Source organism: Hyperolius riggenbachi, chromosome 4, assembly GCF_040937935.1.
Source record: "Hyperolius riggenbachi isolate aHypRig1 chromosome 4, aHypRig1.pri, whole genome shotgun sequence".
Lineage (NCBI taxonomy): Eukaryota > Metazoa > Chordata > Amphibia > Anura > Hyperoliidae > Hyperolius > Hyperolius riggenbachi.
In genome coordinates, this window is record NC_090649.1 from 9,688,998 (window position 1) to 9,709,678 (window position 20,681).

General features: G+C 51.8%; 1 protein-coding gene across 5 annotated transcripts in view; it reads left to right on the plus strand.

The window, feature by feature from the left end:
- Positions 1 to 20,681, plus strand: part of LOC137571121 (zinc finger protein 544-like) — a 119,433-nt gene that overhangs the window by 86,060 nt on the left and 12,692 nt on the right. For 3 of the 5 annotated variants that reach the window (XM_068279833.1, XM_068279834.1, XM_068279832.1), the window contains exons 9-10: positions 1,089 to 1,187; positions 15,059 to 15,163. In XM_068279833.1, the coding sequence (XP_068135934.1) occupies positions 1,089 to 1,187; positions 15,059 to 15,163 (204 nt within the window). Of the gene's footprint in view, positions 1 to 1,088; positions 1,188 to 15,058; positions 15,164 to 18,190; positions 18,701 to 20,681 lie in introns of all 5 variants that reach the window. The other 2 variants (XM_068279830.1, XM_068279831.1) reach the window with 2 other exon arrangements.

The window sequence follows — 20,681 nt, forward strand, 5'->3', positions numbered from 1 at the left end:
CTGAGGAAAAAAATTATTTAATCCATTTTGGAATAATGCTGTAACATAACAAAATGTAATGCGCTGTGAATACTTTCCGGATATTTGTGTTCCAGAGCGCTCTGGATCAGGTTTTCATCCAGGATGTCTCTGTGCATTGCTGCAGTCATCTTTCCCTTTATCCTGACAAGTCCCCTAGTTTCTGCTGTTGAAAAACATCCCCACAGCAAGATGCTGCCACCACCATGCTTCACTGTAGGGGTGGTATTGGCCTGGCATTGATGCTGCCACCACCATGCTTCACTGTAGGGGTGGTATTGGCCTGGCAATGATGCTGCCACCACCATGCTTCACTGTAGGGGTGGTATTGGCCTGGTGATGATGCTGCCACCACCATGCTTCACTGTAGGGGTGGTATTGGCCTGGTGATGATGCTGCCACCACCATGCTTCACTGTAGGGATGGTATTAGCCTGGTGATGATGCTGCCACCACCATGCTTCACTGTAGGGGTGGTATTGGCCTGGTGATGATGCTGCCACCACCATGCTTCATTGTAGGGGTGGTATTGGCCTGGTGATGATGCTGCCACCACCATGCTTCACTGTAGGGATGGTATTGGCCTGGTGATGATGCTGCCACCACCATGCTTCACTGTAGGTGTGGTATTGGCCTGGTGATGATGCTGCCACCACCATGCTTCACTGTAGGGGTGGCATTGGCCTGGTGATGATGCTGCCACCACGATGCTTCACTGTAGGGGTGGTATTGGCCTTGTGATGAGCGGTGCCTGGTTTCCTCCAAACATGACGCCTGGCATTCACACCGAAGAGTTCAGTCTTTGTCTCATCAGACCATATCATTTTCTCATGGCATGAGAGTCCTTCAGGTGCCTTTTGACAAACTCCAGGTGGGCTGCCATGTGCTATGTGTTATTATGCAAAAATATGAATCCCCCAATTAACACCCCCCTCTCCCCCATCAGTCAACAGTGAGAGGTGACACCCAGAACAAAAGTCAGACCGTTGTGCCTCGCTACACGCCTTGTGCAGATATCCGTGCTTGTTATCTCGGTGTTTGTGGACTTATGTTGTTTGGTTGTTTTTCCAGGACGAGTGACATCACATCCTGCCAAACAGGAAGGGGTGGAGAATGCCAATGTATCCCTGGGAAGCCAGCCATCAGACGGCACGCCGACCAGGCCCAGAGGTGAGGCCGGGTCACTGCAGGAAGGGAACTGGGCATGCTGGGAATATTTGGAGGAACGGGGCATTGTGCGGTAATAAAGCAGAACACCACACGTACATTATTGCAGCTTTTATAGGAGGAAGAGCAGGACTCCATTACCGCAGAGCTGTAGGAGGACTCTAGGGATGTATTGTGTGAGCCGACTCAAGGTGGCCACACACCATACAAATTATATCTGTTCAATTTAAGAATTGCAATCAATTTTTCTGACGGATTGTAACATTTTAAAAATATGACAAATGTACCGCCCACCTGTGTTCAATTTCCCCCCAATTATGATAAAAATGATTGGAAACTCTGAGAAAATTGCTAGGGTGTGTATATCAATAAATTGACAATCTAACACACACCATACAAACTTTAGAAAAATTGAAGGAAAATTTCCAGCAAAAAAAAGCTTTAGATTTTTCAGGGAGATCCAATCATATTTATCGTATTGACATAAAATCGGATCATTTTATTGTATGGTGTGTGGTCACCTTTACTTTCATGTGTCTCATATCACACGTTACAGTCCCTTTCTTTCCTGACCGTGTCCGCTGTATTCACATCTGACGGGGATCATAGGACGGCTTACTGCAAAGCGAGACTTCTGTGACTGGGATGGTGGCCAGCCTTAAAGAGAATCTGTATTGTTAAAATCGCATAAAAGTAAACATACCAGTGCGTTAGGGGACATCTCCTATTACCCTCTGTCACAATTTCGCCGCTCCTCGCCGCATTAAAAGTGGTTAAAAACAGTTTTAAAAAGTTTGTTTATAAACAAACAAAATGGCCACCAAAACAGGAAGTAGGTTGATGTACAGTATGTCCACACATAGAAAATACATCCATACACAAGCAGACTGTATACACCCTTCCTTTTCAATCTCAAGAGATCATTTGTGTGTTTCTTTCCCCCCTGCATCTCTCATGCACTGAAGTTTCAGGCTGCTTGTTTCTTCCTGCAAACAGCTTTGCCCTTGTCTGTAATTCCTCAGTATGTGAAAGCCCAGCCAGCTCAGAGGACGATTTATCCAGCTTGTAAAAGATAAGAGAGAAGAGAGAAGCTGCCCTTATCTAAATAACACACAGGCAGTGTGCATAGAGGGGCCAGGAAGGGTGAGTTCATAGCAGAACCACAACACTGAAGAACTTGGCAGCCTTCCAGACACAGGCCGACAAGTCTGACAGGGGAAAGATACATTGATTTATTACAGAGACTGTGATAGCAGAAAGTGCTGCAGTAAGCCAGAACACATTAGAATAGCTTTTGGAACTTGTAGGATGATAAAAAACAGGATGCAATTTTTGTTACGGAGTCTCTTTAAAGCAAACATGATGTGAACTTTAAAAATAGACTTCTATACTTCCGTAAGAAGCGAGAAGGCTCTGGATCCCGTGTGCCTCATTCCACCGCTGTCCCCCTGTGCAGTTATTCGATTGGCTCGGCCACACAACTCTTTAGGTGGCCATACACTGATAGATTTGCAGCATATTCGACCATCAGATTTGTGTCAGGTGCCTGTCAGGTGGAATCTGTCAGGAATCTATCTGATGTCTGCCACACACTAGGAACAGATTTCCAATAGGTTTCAGAATTACATGTATTGGAAATCGATCTAAATGCATTATTGGGCCATTAGATCCAATGCAACGCTATGGGCCATCGATCTGCTGCCAGCTGCACATCGACCTAGATTTTCCATCCTGTCAGAGAGATGAAATCCATCAAAATTGTCCCGCAAATCGATCAATAGATTTGAAAGAATCGATTTCCGATCGATGGCTGAAATGGACCAGAGTATGGGCCCCTTTTGGGACTCCTTGTGCAGATAAACGGATCTGTGCTGCACACACGTCAGTCCGGGCGCGCACATGCACAGTATAGATGGACACACGTCAGTCCGGGCGCGCACATGCGCAGTATAGATGGACACACATCAGTCCGAGAGCGCACATGCGCAGTATAGATGCACACACGTCAGTCCGGGCTTGCACATGCGCAGTATAGATGCACACACGTCAGTCTGGGCTTGCACATGCGCAGTATAGATGCACACACGTCAGTCCGGGCTTGCACATGCGCAGTATAGATGGACACACGTCAGTCCGGGCGCGCACATGCGCAGTATAGATGGACACACATCAGTCCGAGAGCGCACATGCGCAGTATAGATGCTGACACACGTCAGTCCGGGCTTGCACATGCGCAGTATAGATGCACACACGTCAGTCTGGGCTTGCACATGCGCAGTATAGATGGACACACATCAGTCCGAGAGCGCACATGCGCAGTATAGATGCACACACGTCAGTCCGGGCTTGCACATGCGCAGTATAGATGCACACACGTCAGTCTGGGCTTGCACATGCGCAGTATAGATGCACACACGTCAGTCCGGGCTTGCACATGCGCAGTATAGATGCACACACGTCAGTCCGGGCTTGCACATGCGCAGTATAGATGCACACACGTCAGTCTGGGAGAGCACATGTGCAGTATAGATGCACACACGTCAGTCTGGGAGCGCACATTCGCAGTATAGATGCACACACGTCAGTCTGGGCTTGCACATGCGCAGTATAGATGCACACACGTCAGTCCGGGCGCGCACATGCGCAGTATAGATGGACACACATCAGTCCGAGAGCGCACATGCGCAGTATAGATGCACACACGTCAGTCCGGGCACGCACGTGCGCAGTATAGATGCACACACGTCAGTCTGGGCTTGCACATGCGCAGTATAGATGCACACAAGTCAGTCCAGGCTTGCACATGCGCAGTATAGATGCACACACGTCAGTCTGGGCTTGCACATGCGCAGTATAGATGCACACAAGTCAGTCCGGGCGTGCACATGCGCAGTATAGATGCACACACGTCAGTCTGGGAGCGCACATTCGCAGTATAGATGCACACACGTCAGTCTGGGCTTGCACATGCGCAGTATAGATGCACACACGTCAGTCCGGGTGCGCACATGCGCAGTATAGATGCACACACGTCAGTCTGGGCTTGCACATGCGCAGTATAGATGCACACACGTCAGTCCGGGCTTGCACATGCGCAGTATAGATGCACACACGTCAGTCCGGGCTTGCACATGCGCAGTATAGATGCACACACGTCAGTCTGGGAGCGCACATGCGCAGTATAGATGCACACACGTCAGTCTGGGAGCGCACATTCGCAGTATAGATGCACACACGTCAGTCTGGGCTTGCACATGCGCAGTATAGATGCACACACGTCAGTCCGGGCGCGCACATGCGCAGTATAGATGGACACACGTCAGTCCGAGAGCGCACATGCGCAGTATAGATGCACACACGTCAGTCCGGGCACGCACGTGCGCAGTATAGATGCACACACGTCAGTCTGGGCTTGCACATGCGCAGTATAGATGCACACAAGTCAGTCCAGGCTTGCACATGCGCAGTATAGATGCACACACGTCAGTCTGGGCTTGCACATGCGCAGTATAGATGCACACAAGTCAGTCCGGGCGTGCACATGCGCAGTATAGATGCACACACGTCAGTCTGGGAGCGCACATTCGCAGTATAGATGCACACACGTCAGTCCGGGTGCGCACATGCGCAGTATAGATGCACACACGTCAGTCTGGGCTTGCACATGCGCAGTATAGATGCACACACGTCAGTCCGGGCTTGCACATGCGCAGTATAGATGCACACACGTCAGTCCGGGCTTGCACATGCGCAGTATAGATGCACACACGTCAGTCTGGGAGTGCACATGCGCAGTATAGATGCACACACGTCAGTCTGGGCGCGCACATGCGCAGTATAGATGCACACACGTCAGTCCGGGCTTGCACATGCACAGTATAGATGCACACACGTCAGTCCGGGCTTGCACATGCACAGTATAGATGCACACACGTCAGTCTGGGAGCGCACATAAGCAGTATAGATGCACACACGTCAGTCCGGGCTTGCACATGCACAGTATAGATGCACACACGTCAGTCCGGGCTTGCACATGCACAGTATAGATGCACACACGTCAGTCCGGGCTTGCACATGCACAGTATCGATGCACACACGTCAGTCCGGGCTTGCACATGCGCAGTATAGATGCACACACGTCAGTCCGGGTGCGCACATGCGCAGTATAGATGCACACACGTCAGTCTGGGCTTGCACATGCGCAGTATAGATGCACACACGTCAGTCCGGGCTTGCACATGCGCAGTATAGATGCACACACGTCAGTCCGGGCTTGCACATGCGCAGTATAGATGCACACACGTCAGTCTGGGAGCGCACATGCGCAGTATAGATGCACACACGTCAGTCTGGGAGCGCACATTCGCAGTATAGATGCACACACGTCAGTCTGGGCTTGCACATGCGCAGTATAGATGCACACACGTCAGTCCGGGCTTGCACATGCGCAGTATAGATGCACACACGTCAGTCTGGGAGCGCACATGCGCAGTATAGATGCACACACGTCAGTCTGGGAGCGCACATTCGCAGTATAGATGCACACACGTCAGTCTGGGCTTGCACATGCGCAGTATAGATGCACACACGTCAGTCCGGGCTTGCACATGCGCAGTATAGATGGACACACGTCAGTCCGAGAGCGCACATGCGCAGTATAGATGCACACACGTCAGTCCGGGCACGCACGTGCGCAGTATAGATGCACACACGTCAGTCTGGGCTTGCACATGCGCAGTATAGATGCACACAAGTCAGTCCAGGCTTGCACATGCGCAGTATAGATGCACACACATCAGTCTGGGCTTGCACATGCGCAGTATAGATGCACACACGTCAGTCTGGGCTTGCACATGCGCAGTATAGATGCACACACGTCAGTCTGGGAGCGCACATTCGCAGTATAGATGCACACACGTCAGTTCGGGTGCGCACATGCGCAGTATAGATGCACACACCTCAGTCCGGGCTTGCACATGCGCAGTATAGATGCACACACGTCAGTCCGGGCTTGCACATGCGCAGTATAGATGCACACACGTCAGTCTGGGAGCGCACATGCGCAGTATAGATGCTCACATGTCAGTCTGGGCGCGCACATGCGCAGTATAGATGCACACACGTCAGTCCGGGCTTGCACATGCACAGTATAGATGCACACACGTCAGTCCGGGCTTGCACATGCACAGTATAGATGCACACACGTCAGTCCGGGCTTGCACATGCGCAGTATAGATGCACACACGTCAGTCCAGGCTTGCACATGCGCAGTATAGATGCACACACGTCAGTCTGGGAGCGCACATAAGCAGTATAGATGCACACACGTCAGTCCGGGCTTGCACATGCACAGTATAGATGCACACACGTCAGTCCAGGCGCGCACATGCACAGTATAGATGTACACACTTCAGTCCGGGCGCGCACATGCGCAGTATAGATGCACACACGTCAGTCCGGGCGCGCACATGCGCAGTATAGATGCACACACGTCCGTCCGGGCGCGCACATGCACAGTATAGATGCACACACGTCAGTCCAGGCGCGCACATGCGCAGTATAGATGCACACACGTCAGTCCGGGCTTGCACATGCGCAGCATAGATGCACACACGTCAGTCCGGGCTTGCACATGCGCAGTATAGATGCACACACGTCAGTCCAGGCTTGCACATGCACAGTATAGATGCACACACTTCAGTCCGGGCTTGCACATGCGCAGTATAGATGCACACACGTCAGTCCGGGCTTGCACATGCGCAGTATAGATGCACACACGTCAGTCCGGGCTTGCACATGCGCAGTATAGATGCACACACGTCAGTCCGGGCGCGCATATGCGCAGTGTAGATGCATCCATCAGGGACGCAGGCAGTGGGGTGCTGCTCCTCTGGCCCCCAGTGGGTCAGTATGGTATCTGCCATCTTCTCCACGGAGAGATCACAGCTGCTGCATTTTCACCCTCCCGGCATAGTGTGCGCCCGCTGCAATGCATGCTGGGAGATGTAGTCCATGGATGCGGGTATAGAAATGTTCTCGCATGCGTCACAGTGGGCATTGTGCTTCTCCAGGCGATGGCACATTCCATACGGACGGGGGTCAGAGGAGCAGCACCCCATAGATAACTAATAAAGCTTATCGCAATCACCCCCCCAATGGCGCACTCCATGAGGATCCTGCCTTACAGGGAGGTTTATTTAAAGGTGGCCATTTACAATCCACTCTCAATAAATTGTGCCTATTAATCGATAAATTACCGCTAATCAACTTGATCAGATTAATGGTATTGAACCCCCAAAAAAAATCTGATCAATCGTCGCAGCTGATCGATTGTTTCTGATCGTATAGTTAATGGCCAACTTTAAAAAAAATGTATTTCCGGTTTCTCAGTTCCCTTTAAAGGACAACAAAGTGAGAGGTATATGGAGGCTGCCATATTGATTTCCTTTTAAAGCAATACCAGTTGCCTGGCTGTCCTGCTGATCCTCTGCCTCTAATACTACTAGCCATAGCCCCTGAACAAGCATGCAGCAGATCAGGTGCACTAAATGATGTGTGACTGGATTACCTGCATGCTTGTTTCAGGTGTGTAATTCAGACACTACTCACAGAGCTGCATTATGACAGAACACCAGCAGGTGGCAGTGTGACACCACAAGCCACACAACCTCACAGAGCTGCATTATGACAGAACACCAGCAGATGGCAGTGTGACACCACAAGCCACACCACCTCACAGAGCTGCATTATGGCAGACATCCAGCAGATGGCAGTGTGACACCACAAGCCACACAACCTCACAGAGCTGCATTATGACAGAACACCAGCAGGTGGCAGTGTGACACCACAAGCCACACCACCTCACAGGGCTGCATTATGGCAGAACACCAGCAGATGGCAGTGTGACACCACAAGCCACACCACCTCACAGAGCTGCATTATGACAGAACACCAGCAGATGGCAGTGTGATACCACAAGCCACACAACCTCACAGAGCTGCATTATGACAGAACACCAGCAGGTGGCAGTGTGACACCACAAGCCACACAACCTCACAGAGCTGCATTATGCAGCCAAAGAGATCAGCAGGGCTGCCAGGCAACTGTATTGTTTAACAGGAAATAAATATGGCAGCTTCCATATCCCTCTCACTTCAGGTGTCCTTTAAGTCTTACAGATAATTTATGATTAATCTGAAGCTCTCTGCAGCCCCATCACACACCCTGAAGTAGGTCATTTGGACGCCAGTGGGTGGCACTTTGGTAAAATGGGCGTCACATAACAGCGCCCGAGTTAATTTGGGTGCCAGCGTGCCGGATAAATGTAGTAATTAGGCTGTGCGGATATTGGTGTGTTTTTTCTGTTTTAAGAAGCAAACTTTTGTTTTTCCTCGGATATTGGCGGAGGGAGTTTTTGGAGTGGAAGGAAGCACAGATACTGGTTGTAAGTTAGGGCGAGGGCGGGGTCAAGTGAGAATAGGGTTAGTTATGATAGTAAAATATCTGTAAATAATTACAGATATCCCTTTATCCTATTACCCAATAGCAGAATAGAGAAAATATTAAAAGAGCTCTGCATTATGACAGAACACCAGCAGGTGGCAGTGTGACACCACAAGCCACACCACCTCACACAGCTGCATTATGGCAGAACACCAGCAGATGGCAGTGTGATACCAGAAGCCACACCACCCCACAGAGCTGCATTATGACAGAACACCAGCAGATGGCAGTGTGACACCACAAGCCACACAACCTCACAGAGCTGCATTATGACAGAACACCAGCAGATGGCAGTGTGATACCACAAGCCACACAACCTCACAGAGCTGCATTATGGCAGAACACCAGCAGATGGCAGTGTGATACCACAAGCCACACAGCCTCACAGAGCTGCATTATGGCAGAACACCAGCAGATGGCAGTGTGACACCACAAGCCACACAGCCTCACAGAGCTGCATTATAACAGAACACCAGCAGGTGGCAGTGTGACACCACAAGCCACACCACCTCACAGAGCTGCATTATGACAGAACACCAGCAGATGGCAGTGTGACACCACAAGCCACACCACCTCACACAGCTGCATTATGTCAGAACACCAGCAGATGGCAGTGTGAAACCACAAGCCACACAACCTCACAGAGCTGCATTATGACAGAACACCAGCAGGTGGCAGTGTGACACCACAAGCCACATCACCTCACACAGCTGCATTATGACAGAACACCAGCAGATGGCAGTGTGACACCACAAGCCACACCACCTCACACAGCTGCATTATGACAGAACACCAGCAGATGGCAGTGTGACACCACAAGCCACACAACCTCACAGAGCTGCATTATGACAGAACACCAGCAGATGGCAGTGTGACACCACAAGACACACAACCTCACAGAGCTGCATTATGTCAGAACACCAGCAGATGGCAGTGTGACACCACAAGCCACACAACCTCACAGAGCTGCATTATGTCAGAACACCAGCAGATGGCAGTGTGACACCACAAGACACACAGCCTCACAGAGCTGCATTATGGCAGAACACCAGCAGGTGGCAGTGTGACACCACAAGCCACACAACCTCACAGAGCTGCATTATGGCAGAACACCAGCAGATGGCAGTGTGACACCACAAGACACACAGCCTCACAGAGCTGCATTATGGCAGAACACCAGCAGGTGGCAGTGTGACACCACAAGCCACACCACCTCACAGAGCTGCATTATGGCAGACATCCAGCAGATGGCAGTGTGACACCACAAGCCACACAACCTCACAGAGCTGCATTATGGCAGAACACCAGCAGGTGGCAGTGTGACACCACAAGCCACACCACCTCACAGAGCTGCATTATGACAGAACACCAGCAGATGGCAGTGTGACACCACAAGCCACACAGCCTCACAGAGCTGCATTATGTCAGAACACCAGCAGATGGCAGTGTGACACCACAAGCCACACCACCTCACAGAGCTGCATTATGGCAGACATCCAGCAGATGGCAGTGTGACACCACAAGCCACACAACCTCACAGAGCTGCATTATGGCAGAACACCAGCAGGTGGCAGTGTGACACCACAAGCCACACCACCTCACAGAGCTGCATTATGTCAGAACACCAGCAGATGGCAGTGTGACACCACAAGCCACACAACCTCACAGAGCTGCATTATGTCAGAACACCAGCAGATGGCAGTGGGACACCACAAGCCACACCACCTCACAGAGCTGCATTATGGCAGACATCCAGCAGATGGCAGTGTGACACCACAAGCCACACAACCTCACAGAGCTGCATTATGGCAGAACACCAGCAGGTGGCAGTGTGACACCACAAGCCACACCACCTCACAGAGCTGCATTATGTCAGAACACCAGCAGATGGCAGTGTGACACCACAAGCCACACAACCTCACAGAGCTGCATTATGTCAGAACACCAGCAGATGGCAGTGTGACACCACAAGACACACAACCTCACAGAGCTGCATTATGACAGAACACCAGCAGATGGCAGTGTGACACCACAAGCCACACAACCTCACAGAGCTGCATTATGGCAGAACACCAGCAGGTGGCAGTGTGACACCACAAGCCACACAACCTCACAGAGCTGCATTATGGCAGAACACCAGCAGATGGCAGTGTGACACCACAAGCCACACAACCTCACAGAGCTGCATTATGGCAGAACACCAGCAGATGGCAGTGTGACACCACAAGCCACACAACCTCACAGAGCTGCATTATGGCAGAACACCAGCAGATGGCAGTGTGACACCACAAGACACACAACCTCACAGAGCTGCATTATGACAGAACACCAGCAGATGGCAGTGTGACACCACAAGCCACACAACCTCACAGAGCTGCATTATGGCAGAACACCAGCAGGTGGCAGTGTGACACCACAAGCCACACAACCTCACAGAGCTGCATTATGGCAGAACACCAGCAGATGGCAGTGTGACACCACAAGCCACACCACCTCACAGAGCTGCATTATGGCAGAACACCAGCAGATGGCAGTGTGACACCACAAGCCACACAACCTCACAGAGCTGCATTATGGCAGAACACCAGCAGATGGCAGTGTGACACCACAAGACACACAACCTCACAGAGCTGCATTATGACAGAACACCAGCAGATGGCAGTGTGACACCACAAGCCACACAACCTCACAGAGCTGCATTATGGCAGAACACCAGCAGATGGCAGTGTGACACCACAAGCCACACCACCTCACAGAGCTGCATTATGGCAGAACACCAGCAGATGGCAGTGTGACACCACAAGCCACACAACCTCACAGAGCTGCATTATGGCAGAACACCAGCAGATGGCAGTGTGACACCACAAGCCACACAGCCTCACAGAGCTGCATTATGGCAGAACACCAGCAGATGGCAGTGTGACACCACAAGCCACACAACCTCACAGAGCTGCATTATGGCAGAACACCAGCAGATGGCAGTGTGACACCACAAGACACACAACCTCACAGAGCTGCCAGTAATATTGCTGATGAATGCCACAAGAATGTTCAGCTCCACAGCGACATTTCTGATCAGTAACATTAAACCTCGCTCCAAAGTGCCCAAATGTGTCACAACCACTGAGCTGCGCGATGTCACAGTCACTGTATTCTGGCAGCCAGACTCCAGGCTGGAGTGACTCCCATTTCCTCTGTGGTTTGCTTCTGGTCATATTCATCTTTAAAGGAACCTAAACTGAGCAGGATATGGATTTTTCCTTTTAAAATAATACCAGTTGCCTGACTCTCCTGCTGATCCTGTGTCTCTAATACTTTTAGCCACAGCCCCTGAACAAGCATGCAGATCAGGTGCTCTGACTGAAGTCAGACTGGATTAGCTGCTTGCTTGTTTCAGGGTGTGATTCAGCCACTATTGCAGTCACAGAGATCAGCTGGACTGCCAGGCAACTGGTATTGTTTACAGGAAACATCCATAGCCCTCTCAGTTAAGGTTCCCTTTAAGCAACCTAATGTTTCTATTGCATTGAGCATAAATGGTAAATTTTAGGCCAACTTCAGTTACTACTGTTGTGGTACAGTGGTTAGTGTGCTTGCCCACCACACAGTGAGACCCAGGTTCAAATCCCAGCCAATGTGAGTTGGCTTTTATGCTACAAATCCTTAAAGGGAACCTAAACTGAGAAGGATATGGATTTTTCCTTTTAAAATAATACCAGTTGCCTGACTCTCCTGCTGATCCTGTGTCTCTAATACTTTTAGCCACAGCCCCTGAACAAGCATGCAGATCAGGTGCTCTGACTGAAGTCAGACTGGATTAGCTGCATGCTTGTTTCAGGGTGTGATTCAGCCACTACTGCAGTCACAAAGATCAGCTGGACTGCCAGGCAACTGGTATTGTTTACAGGAAACATCCATATCATTCTCAGTTAAGGTTCCCTTTATTAGGGAGGTTCCCCCCCCCCACCACCACCACCACCCTCAACTTCCTGTCTCTGTGGCCTCCACAGACCTCCATGACTGTCAAATACTGATATACTAAATCTGGGAATAATCATACCGCCAGAGAAGTTAAAGTAAATCTGAAGTGAAAACATAAAAAAAAAAAAAACACATACTTGCCTAAAAAGAGGGAAGGTACTATAGAGCCTTCCCATTCCTCAGAGAGAGAGGGGGGGGGCGTGCTCGCGCATGCGGCCTTCCCATTCCTTAGAGAGAGAGGAGGGGGGCGTGCTCGCGCATGCGGCCTTCCCATTCCTTAGAGAGAGAGGAGGGGGGCGTGCTCGCGCATGTGGCCTTCCCATTCCTCAGAGAGGGGGGGGGCGTGCTCGCGCATGCGGCCTTCCCATTCCTCAGAGAGGGGGGGGGCGTGCTCGCGCATGCGGCCTTCCCATTCCTCAGAGAGAGAGGGGGGGGGGGCGTGCTCGCGCATGCGGCCTTCCCATTCCTCAGAGAGAGAGGGGGGGGGGCGTGCTCGCGCATGCGGCCTTCCCATTCCTTAGAGAGAGAGGAGGGGGGCGTGCTCGCGCATGCGGCCTTCCCATTCCTCAGAGAGAGGGGGGGGGGCGTGCTCGCGCATGCGGCCTTCCCATTCCTCAGAGAGAGAGGAGGGGGCGTGCTCACGCATGCGGCCTTCCCATTCCTCAGAGAGAGAGGGGGGGGGGCGTGCTCGTGCATGCGGCCTACCTATTCCTCAGAGAGAGAGGAGGGGGCGTGCTCACGCATGCGGCCTTACCATTCCTCAGAGAGAGGGGAGGGGGGCGTGCTCGTGCATGCGGCCTACCTATTCCTCAGAGAGAGAGGAGGGGGCGTGCTCGCGCATGCGGCCTTCCCATTCCTCAGAGAGAGGGGAGGGGGGCGTGCTCGCACATGCGGCCTTCCCATTCCTTAGAGAGAGAGGAGGGGGGCGTGCTCGCGCATGCGGCCTTCCCATTCCTCAGAGAGGGGGGGGGCGTGCTCGCGCATGCGGCCTTCCCATTCCTCAGAGAGGGGGGGGGCGTGCTCGCGCATGCGGCCTTCCCATTCCTCAGAGAGAGAGGGGGGGGGGGCGTGCTCGCGCATGCGGCCTTCCCATTCCTCAGAGAGAGAGGGGGGGGGGCGTGCTCGCGCATGCGGCCTTCCCATTCCTTAGAGAGAGAGGAGGGGGGCGTGCTCGCGCATGCGGCCTTCCCATTCCTCAGAGAGAGGGGGGGGGCGTGCTCGCGCATGCGGCCTTCCCATTCCTCAGAGAGAGAGGAGGGGGCGTGCTCACGCATGCGGCCTTCCCATTCCTCAGAGAGAGAGGGGGGGGGGCGTGCTCGTGCATGCGGCCTACCTATTCCTCAGAGAGAGAGGAGGGGGCGTGCTCACGCATGCGGCCTTACCATTCCTCAGAGAGAGGGGAGGGGGGCGTGCTCGTGCATGCGGCCTACCTATTCCTCAGAGAGAGAGGAGGGGGCGTGCTCGCGCATGCGGCCTTCCCATTCCTCAGAGAGAGGGGAGGGGGGCGTGCTCGCACATGCGGCCTTCCCATTCCTTAGAGAGAGAGGAGGGGGGCGTGCTCGCGCATGCGGCCTTCCCATTCCTCAGAGAGAGGGGGGGGGGCGTGCTCACGCATGCGGCCTTCCCATTCCTCAGAGAGAGAGGGGGGGGCGTGCTCACGGATGCGGCCTACTTATTCCTCAGAGAGAGAGGAGGGGGCGTGCTCACGCATGCGGCCTTCCCATTCCTCAGAGAGAGAGGGGGGGCGTGCTCGCGCATTCGGCCTTCTCATTCCTCAGAGAGAGGGGAGGGGGGCGTGCTCGCGCATGCGGCCTTCCCATTCCTCAGAGAGGGGAGGGGGGCGTGCTCGCGCATGCGGCCTTCCCATTCCTCAGAGAGAGGGGAGGGGGGCGTGCTCGTGCATGCGGCCTTCCCATTCCTCAGAGAGAGGGGAGGGAGGCGTGCTCGCGCATGCGGCCTTCCCATTCCTCAGAGAGGGGAGGGGGGCGTGCTCGCGCATGCAGCCTTCCCATTCCTCAGAGAGGGGAGGGGGGCGTGCTCGCGCATGCGCAGTACGTAGTGCCAGTCTTCGGATCACTTGGGCTTACAAAATACTCCCCGCAACAACAGAGAGCATTCTCCAACCCACCGGTCGGATAGCTAGCCAGCAGTGTAATGACGGGACCAGAAGAGTAACAGGAACCCTCGATAGGACCCAGAGCCTTCCCTCACCTCAGGTGAATATCTGTTTTTGCTTTTGTTTTTTTGTTTTTTCACTTCAGACTCACTTTTTAAGAGCGTTGTGTAGAGAAAGTAAAGTAATTACCAGGAGAAAAGTACAACATGGAATGTCCAGTTATTTTGTTACAAATGCCGTGGAGCTCTGACTGACAGGTGCCCATCACTTACAGCGGCCACAATGGTGACATCTAAGACCATCAAACAAGAGGAGGTGGAGTACATTAAGGTATCGGTAGGCAACCAGAGACCGGAGGATGCAACAGCTCCCTCTAGAGGTGAGAGGCTCTGTTCTTTAACAAATGCTTGGAGGGGGGGAGGAGAGATTCAGATGCAGAGATGTGGTAGATGGGTGGGGGGCGCTATAAATACAGAGGCTTTAATATGATGTGCCGGACCTTGGTTATAGACGTTGTGAAAGCTGAGGGGGCGAGTAACATGGTTCCGTGTATGTTTCAGGGCAATTTATCTACCCTGAGGGACTGTTTCTGGTCTTGGTGGACCTGGCCCTTTGCTGATGTCTTAAAGTTCCCCTAAGCTAGAGTAAAATCTATTAAATATAGCCCTTGGTGGGCTAGATTACCTTTGTAGAAGTGTCCTGGCCCTGCTCATTGTGCTTGTGGTCCCCACGTTCCCGCTCCCCGTAGCTCCCGCACTACCCGTAAGTTCCTCCAAGAGGCGCAGAGCTATTTTGAAGTGCACAGGCGCGAGATCTAAACTGCACCCGCTTAGGGAAAGAGAACACTCGTAACCCAAGGCCTGCTTTCTCTGCACACGCGTGGCTTCCACTTGGAACTTACACAGGTCTGATTTACGCGCCGTCCCTGGGGGAGCTTCTCATATTCGACTAGATGATGTTTCGGCATTTCCCCCTCCCTCGGGAAGGGGGAAACCCCTAAACATGTTGTGCAATTTTGAATCTATAAGCGCAAGTTTATTACGCCATTTGTGCGCCTTTTTCGTTTTTGCTTTTGATCTTGGGTGCACTAACCACGGCAGTGGTGACCCACTGGAGGATCGTGCATCGGCGAGCCAGGAGTGAAGTCTGGTAGTGGCTGCTCCAGCACTGCTTTGTCAACATGTCATTTATGCCTGTCTATAATGCTGACGTTTTCTGAAGCACGTCACAGAGCCGATTAGGCAGTAATCCTTCGGCCGTCATCTAATATCCACACTGCCAGGTGTTTGGGTTTTTTTTTAACTCATTTTATTGATCGTCTTTATATTGTAACACTGCAAATGTACAGCAAAGTATTAGTAAATATCAGCCGTATGGTAATACAAGACTTTGTAATGGCCAACAACAATCAGACAAGTAATATACGGTAATCCTTAAAGAGACTCCGTAACAAAAATTGCATCCTGTTTTTTATCATCCTACAAGTTCCAAAAGCTATTCTAATGTGTTCTGGCTTACTGCAGCACGTTCTACTATCACCATCTCTATAATAAATCAACTTATCTCTTTCTTGTCAGACTTGTCAGGCCTGTGTCTGGAAGGCTGCCAAGTTCTTCAGTGTTGTGGTTCTGTGATGCATCTCCCCCATCCAGGCCCCTCTCTGCACTCTGCCTGTGTATTATTTAGATTAGAGCAGCTTCTCTCTTCTCTCTTATCTTTTACAAGCTGGATAAATCCTCCTCTGAGCTGGCTGGGCTTTCACATACAGAGAAATTACATACAGGCAGAGCTGTCTGCACTCTGCAGGAAGAAACAGCCTGACACTTCAGTGGAAGATAGCTGCAGGGGGAAAGGAACACACAAATTATCTCTTGAGATTCAAAAGGAAGGCTGTGTACAGCCTGCTTGTGTATGGATGTATTTTCTATGTGTGGACATACTGTACATCAATCTACTTCCTGTTTTGGTGGCCATTTTGTTTGTTTATAAACAAACTTTTTAAAACTGTTTTTAACCACTTTTAATGCGGCAAGGAGCGGCAAAATTGTGACAGAGGGTAATAGGAGATGTCCCCTAACGCACTGGTATGTTTACTTTTGTGCGATTTTAACAATACAGATTCTCTTTAATGCTTCCTTACTGCAAGTAAGCCAGCTGTATGTGGAGTTTAGAGATGTAACTTGGGCAGGTCTTGTGTACACACTTGTTGGCCACACGCACAATTTGGAAGGTGAGCCTTAAGCAAATAGGAAGCCAGTGGAGGGATTTACAGAGTGGAGCTGTGGAGGGGTGGGAACATTGGATCAGTCTGGCTGCTGTATTCATGATACACTGTAGGTGGGTGGGGTGGTTCACAGGGAGGCCAGACAGAAGGGAGCTGCAATAGTCGAGGGGGGAGATGATAAGGGCATGAATGAGGAGTTTTGCAAGTTCCAGGGTCAGGAAGGATCTTGGAGATGTTGCAGAGGTGGAAGTTGCAGGAATTGGTGACATTTTGGATTTGGGATGTAAAGGAGAGGGCAGAGTCCAGTGTGACACCCAGGCAGCGGGCTGGATGGGGAGGAGTGTGTCAGGGTGACACCCAGGCAGCGGGCTGGGGGGAGGGGGAGGAATGTGTCAGCGTGACACCCAGGCAGCGGGCTGGAGGGGGAGGAGTGTGTCAGGGTGACACCCAGGCAGCGGGCTGGAGGGGGAGGAGTGTGTCAGGGTGACACCCAGGCAGCGGGCTGGAGGGAGGGGGAGGAATGTGTCAGGGTGACACCCAGGCAGCGGGCTGGAGGGGGAGGAGTGTGTCAGGGTGACACCCAGGCAGCGGGCTGGAGGGGGAGGAGTGTGTCAGGGTGACACCCAGGCAGCGGGCTGAAGGGGGAGGAGTGTGTCAGGGTGACACCCAGGCAGCGGGCTGGGGTGAGGGGGAGGAATGTGTCGGGGTGTAGGGTCATGTTATCACCCATTATATAAATGTCCAGGAGGGGTGATGCTGTGCGGGACAGAAAATGATTACCATACTGAGCTTCATGATATTCAGGAACTGAGATTATTCTGATGGAGAGTGTCATGCCTCCACATATGTACAGAAATGAGGTTAGGTCTTCATGGAGTTCATGTTCATGGAGTAAGTGACTGTGTTTTCGTCACACCAACTGTAGTCATTGAGTTAGTGGTGGGATGCCTTCTTCAAATATTATTCCGAGTATAAGAGGAACGTCAAATGATTTCATCCCAGTGGGCTGTTGATGGGTGCTTAGCCCTCCCATGCCCATCCTAAGCATTGCTCTGTTACCACCGGGGAATTCTTGATGTTTTTCATACACTCAGTAGTGGCCTTATTGTGTTTTCACAAACATCTGTGAAACGAGTTCAAAGACCGCTCTAAATCTCACTTTGTTCTGTGCTGCAATAACAGATATGGGGGAGCCGCCTAACAGTGACACCGAGGCAGCCCCACAATTCCCAGGGGTTCAGGTACACAATTCACACGGATCTCGCTTGGCTCCATCCCCCTCCCTCGGAGTTCCGCGTCTGCGGATTGTGAAGTTCACCGAGAAGGAACTTGATGTCCTGGTGGACCTGGTCATTGAAAATTACTCTAAACTTTTTGGGAAGGAAGCCGAAGTAACTCCGGGAGTAGCCAAGAACGCCATGTGGGACGCCATCGCCAATGAAGTGAGCGCCGTCGGAGTGGCCTCTCGCACCAGCGATAAAGTCAAGAGGAGGTGGAAGGACGCCAAGCGCAAAATGAACGAGAAGCTGAGCGAGGCTGCTGCTCACGTTGCAGAGACCGGCCGTCGACCTCCGCCACACCTGAGGCTGGCACCCTACGAACAGAGGCTGAGAGATTTCTTCAAGCCGGAGTTCAGCAAGGAGGTCGATTGGAACCAAGACAAGGAAGATCATCCGGAGGAGGTGGAAGCTGGTAAATAATCTTATTACACTTTCACGCTTTGTAGGAAAGCAAGGAAGGAGTAAGAGAACCAGATGTGGCTCTCTTACTCCATCTTTAGGACCCCTGAATATTGTAGACCTTCACATTGACTTTGTCTCTGCTTCTTCACTCTGTGGTCTGCTTAATAAGCAGCGTAGTCAGGGAGGCTGAAGCTCAGCTCTTCTATGGCATGGATTTACACCTTCACTGCCCTTACCACTAGCTTTTAGGAATGACGTAGGGCAGCCCATTGCACAGAGAGTTGTCCCATTCCCTATAGATGTCTACATTGCACATAGATAGCTCCCTGCATTACAAAGCGCCTCCTATCATTCCCTATCTCTGCATGAGAGAGACACCACCACCAATTCCCCGTAGATCCCTTACCTTGCACAGATAGCAATGCAAAGCATTCTCTGGAGAATGTGAAGTAGGAGGTTTGGAAGTGGCACACTTTGATGTATGTAGTTGGGTGCATAACCGGGGTGCAAAGCAAACACCCAGTACAATAAGCAAAGTCCAAGGTTGGTTAGCACACCATAGGTATATTGCTGAAGTATTTATTCAATGCATGAGTCAACTCAACTGTTTCGGGGCCATGGAGGGTCCCCTTCATCAGAAATTGCAGACATACAATGTTGTGTCTGCACTTTTCGATGAAGGGGACCCTCTGTGGGCCTAAAACAATTGTCAATCATGTGTTGACATGTGTGCTAGCCAACCTTGGACCTTGCCAATTTGGAATCTCTGAGACTCCTTTCCCTGGAGAGGTCTGAAGCTTCTAGACCCCATTCCCTGGAGAGGTCTGAAGCTCCTAGACCCCATTCCCTGGAGCGGTCTGAAGCTCCTAGACCCCTTTCCCTGGAGCGGTCTGAAGCTCCTAGACCCAATTCCCTGGAGCGGTCTGAAGCTCCTAGACCCCATTCCCTGGAGAGGTCTGAAGCTCCTAGACCCCATTCCCTGGAGCGGTCTGAAGCTCCTAGACCCCATTCCCTGGAGCTGTCTGAAGCTTCTAGACCCCATTCCCTGGAGAGGTCTGAAGCTCCTAGACCCCATTCCCTGGAGAGGTTTTAAGCTCCTAGACCCCATTCCCTAGAGAGGTCTGAAGCTCCTATACCCCATTCCCTGCAGAGGTCTGAAGCTCCTAGACCCCATTCCCTGGAGAGGTCTGAAGCTCCTAGACCCCATTGCCTGGAGAGGCCTGAAGCTCCTAGATTCCATTCCCTGGAGAGGTCTGAAGCTCCTACACCCCATTCCCTGGAGAGGTCTGAAGCTCCTAGACATGCATGGGCAAACTTGGCCTTTCAGCTGTTTAGGAACTACAAGTCCCACAATGCATTGCAGGAGTCTGACAGCCACAGCCATGACTCATAAAGGCAAATGCATTGTGGGACTTGTAGATCCGTAACAGCTGGAGGGCCGAGTTTGCCCATGCCTGTCCTATACCCCATTCCCTGGAGAGGTCTGAAGCTTCTAGACCCCATTCCTTGGAGAGGTCTGAAGATCCTAGACCCCATTCCCTGGAGTGGTCTGAAGCTCCTAGACCCCATTCCCTAGAGAGGTCTGAAGCTCCTAGACCCCATTCCCTAGAGAGGTCTGAAGCTCCTAGACCCCATTGCCTGGAGAGGCCTGAAGCTCCTAGACCCCATTCCCTGGAGAGGTCTGAAGCTCCATGCTATGTAGAGAGGTTTCACTCTTCTTATAGATCCCTACTAGGGATGGTCAATGGAAAGGAAATAATTCAGAGTTAGTAGATGAAGAGAAGTTCAGTTTGGCTGACCTCGGGCTTCTTCTAGCCACCTGTAGTGTTTCAGATCCCTCACCGTCCTCTCGGCCCTCTTGGTTGTGACACTGGTCCCCCATGTACTGTCCTGTCCACTCGTGCCTTCTCGATCGTGCTCCCGTAGCCGGAAGCATTCTGCCTATGCGCAGTTCGTAAATCTTGCAACTCTGCATGCGCACAATTTTTCCA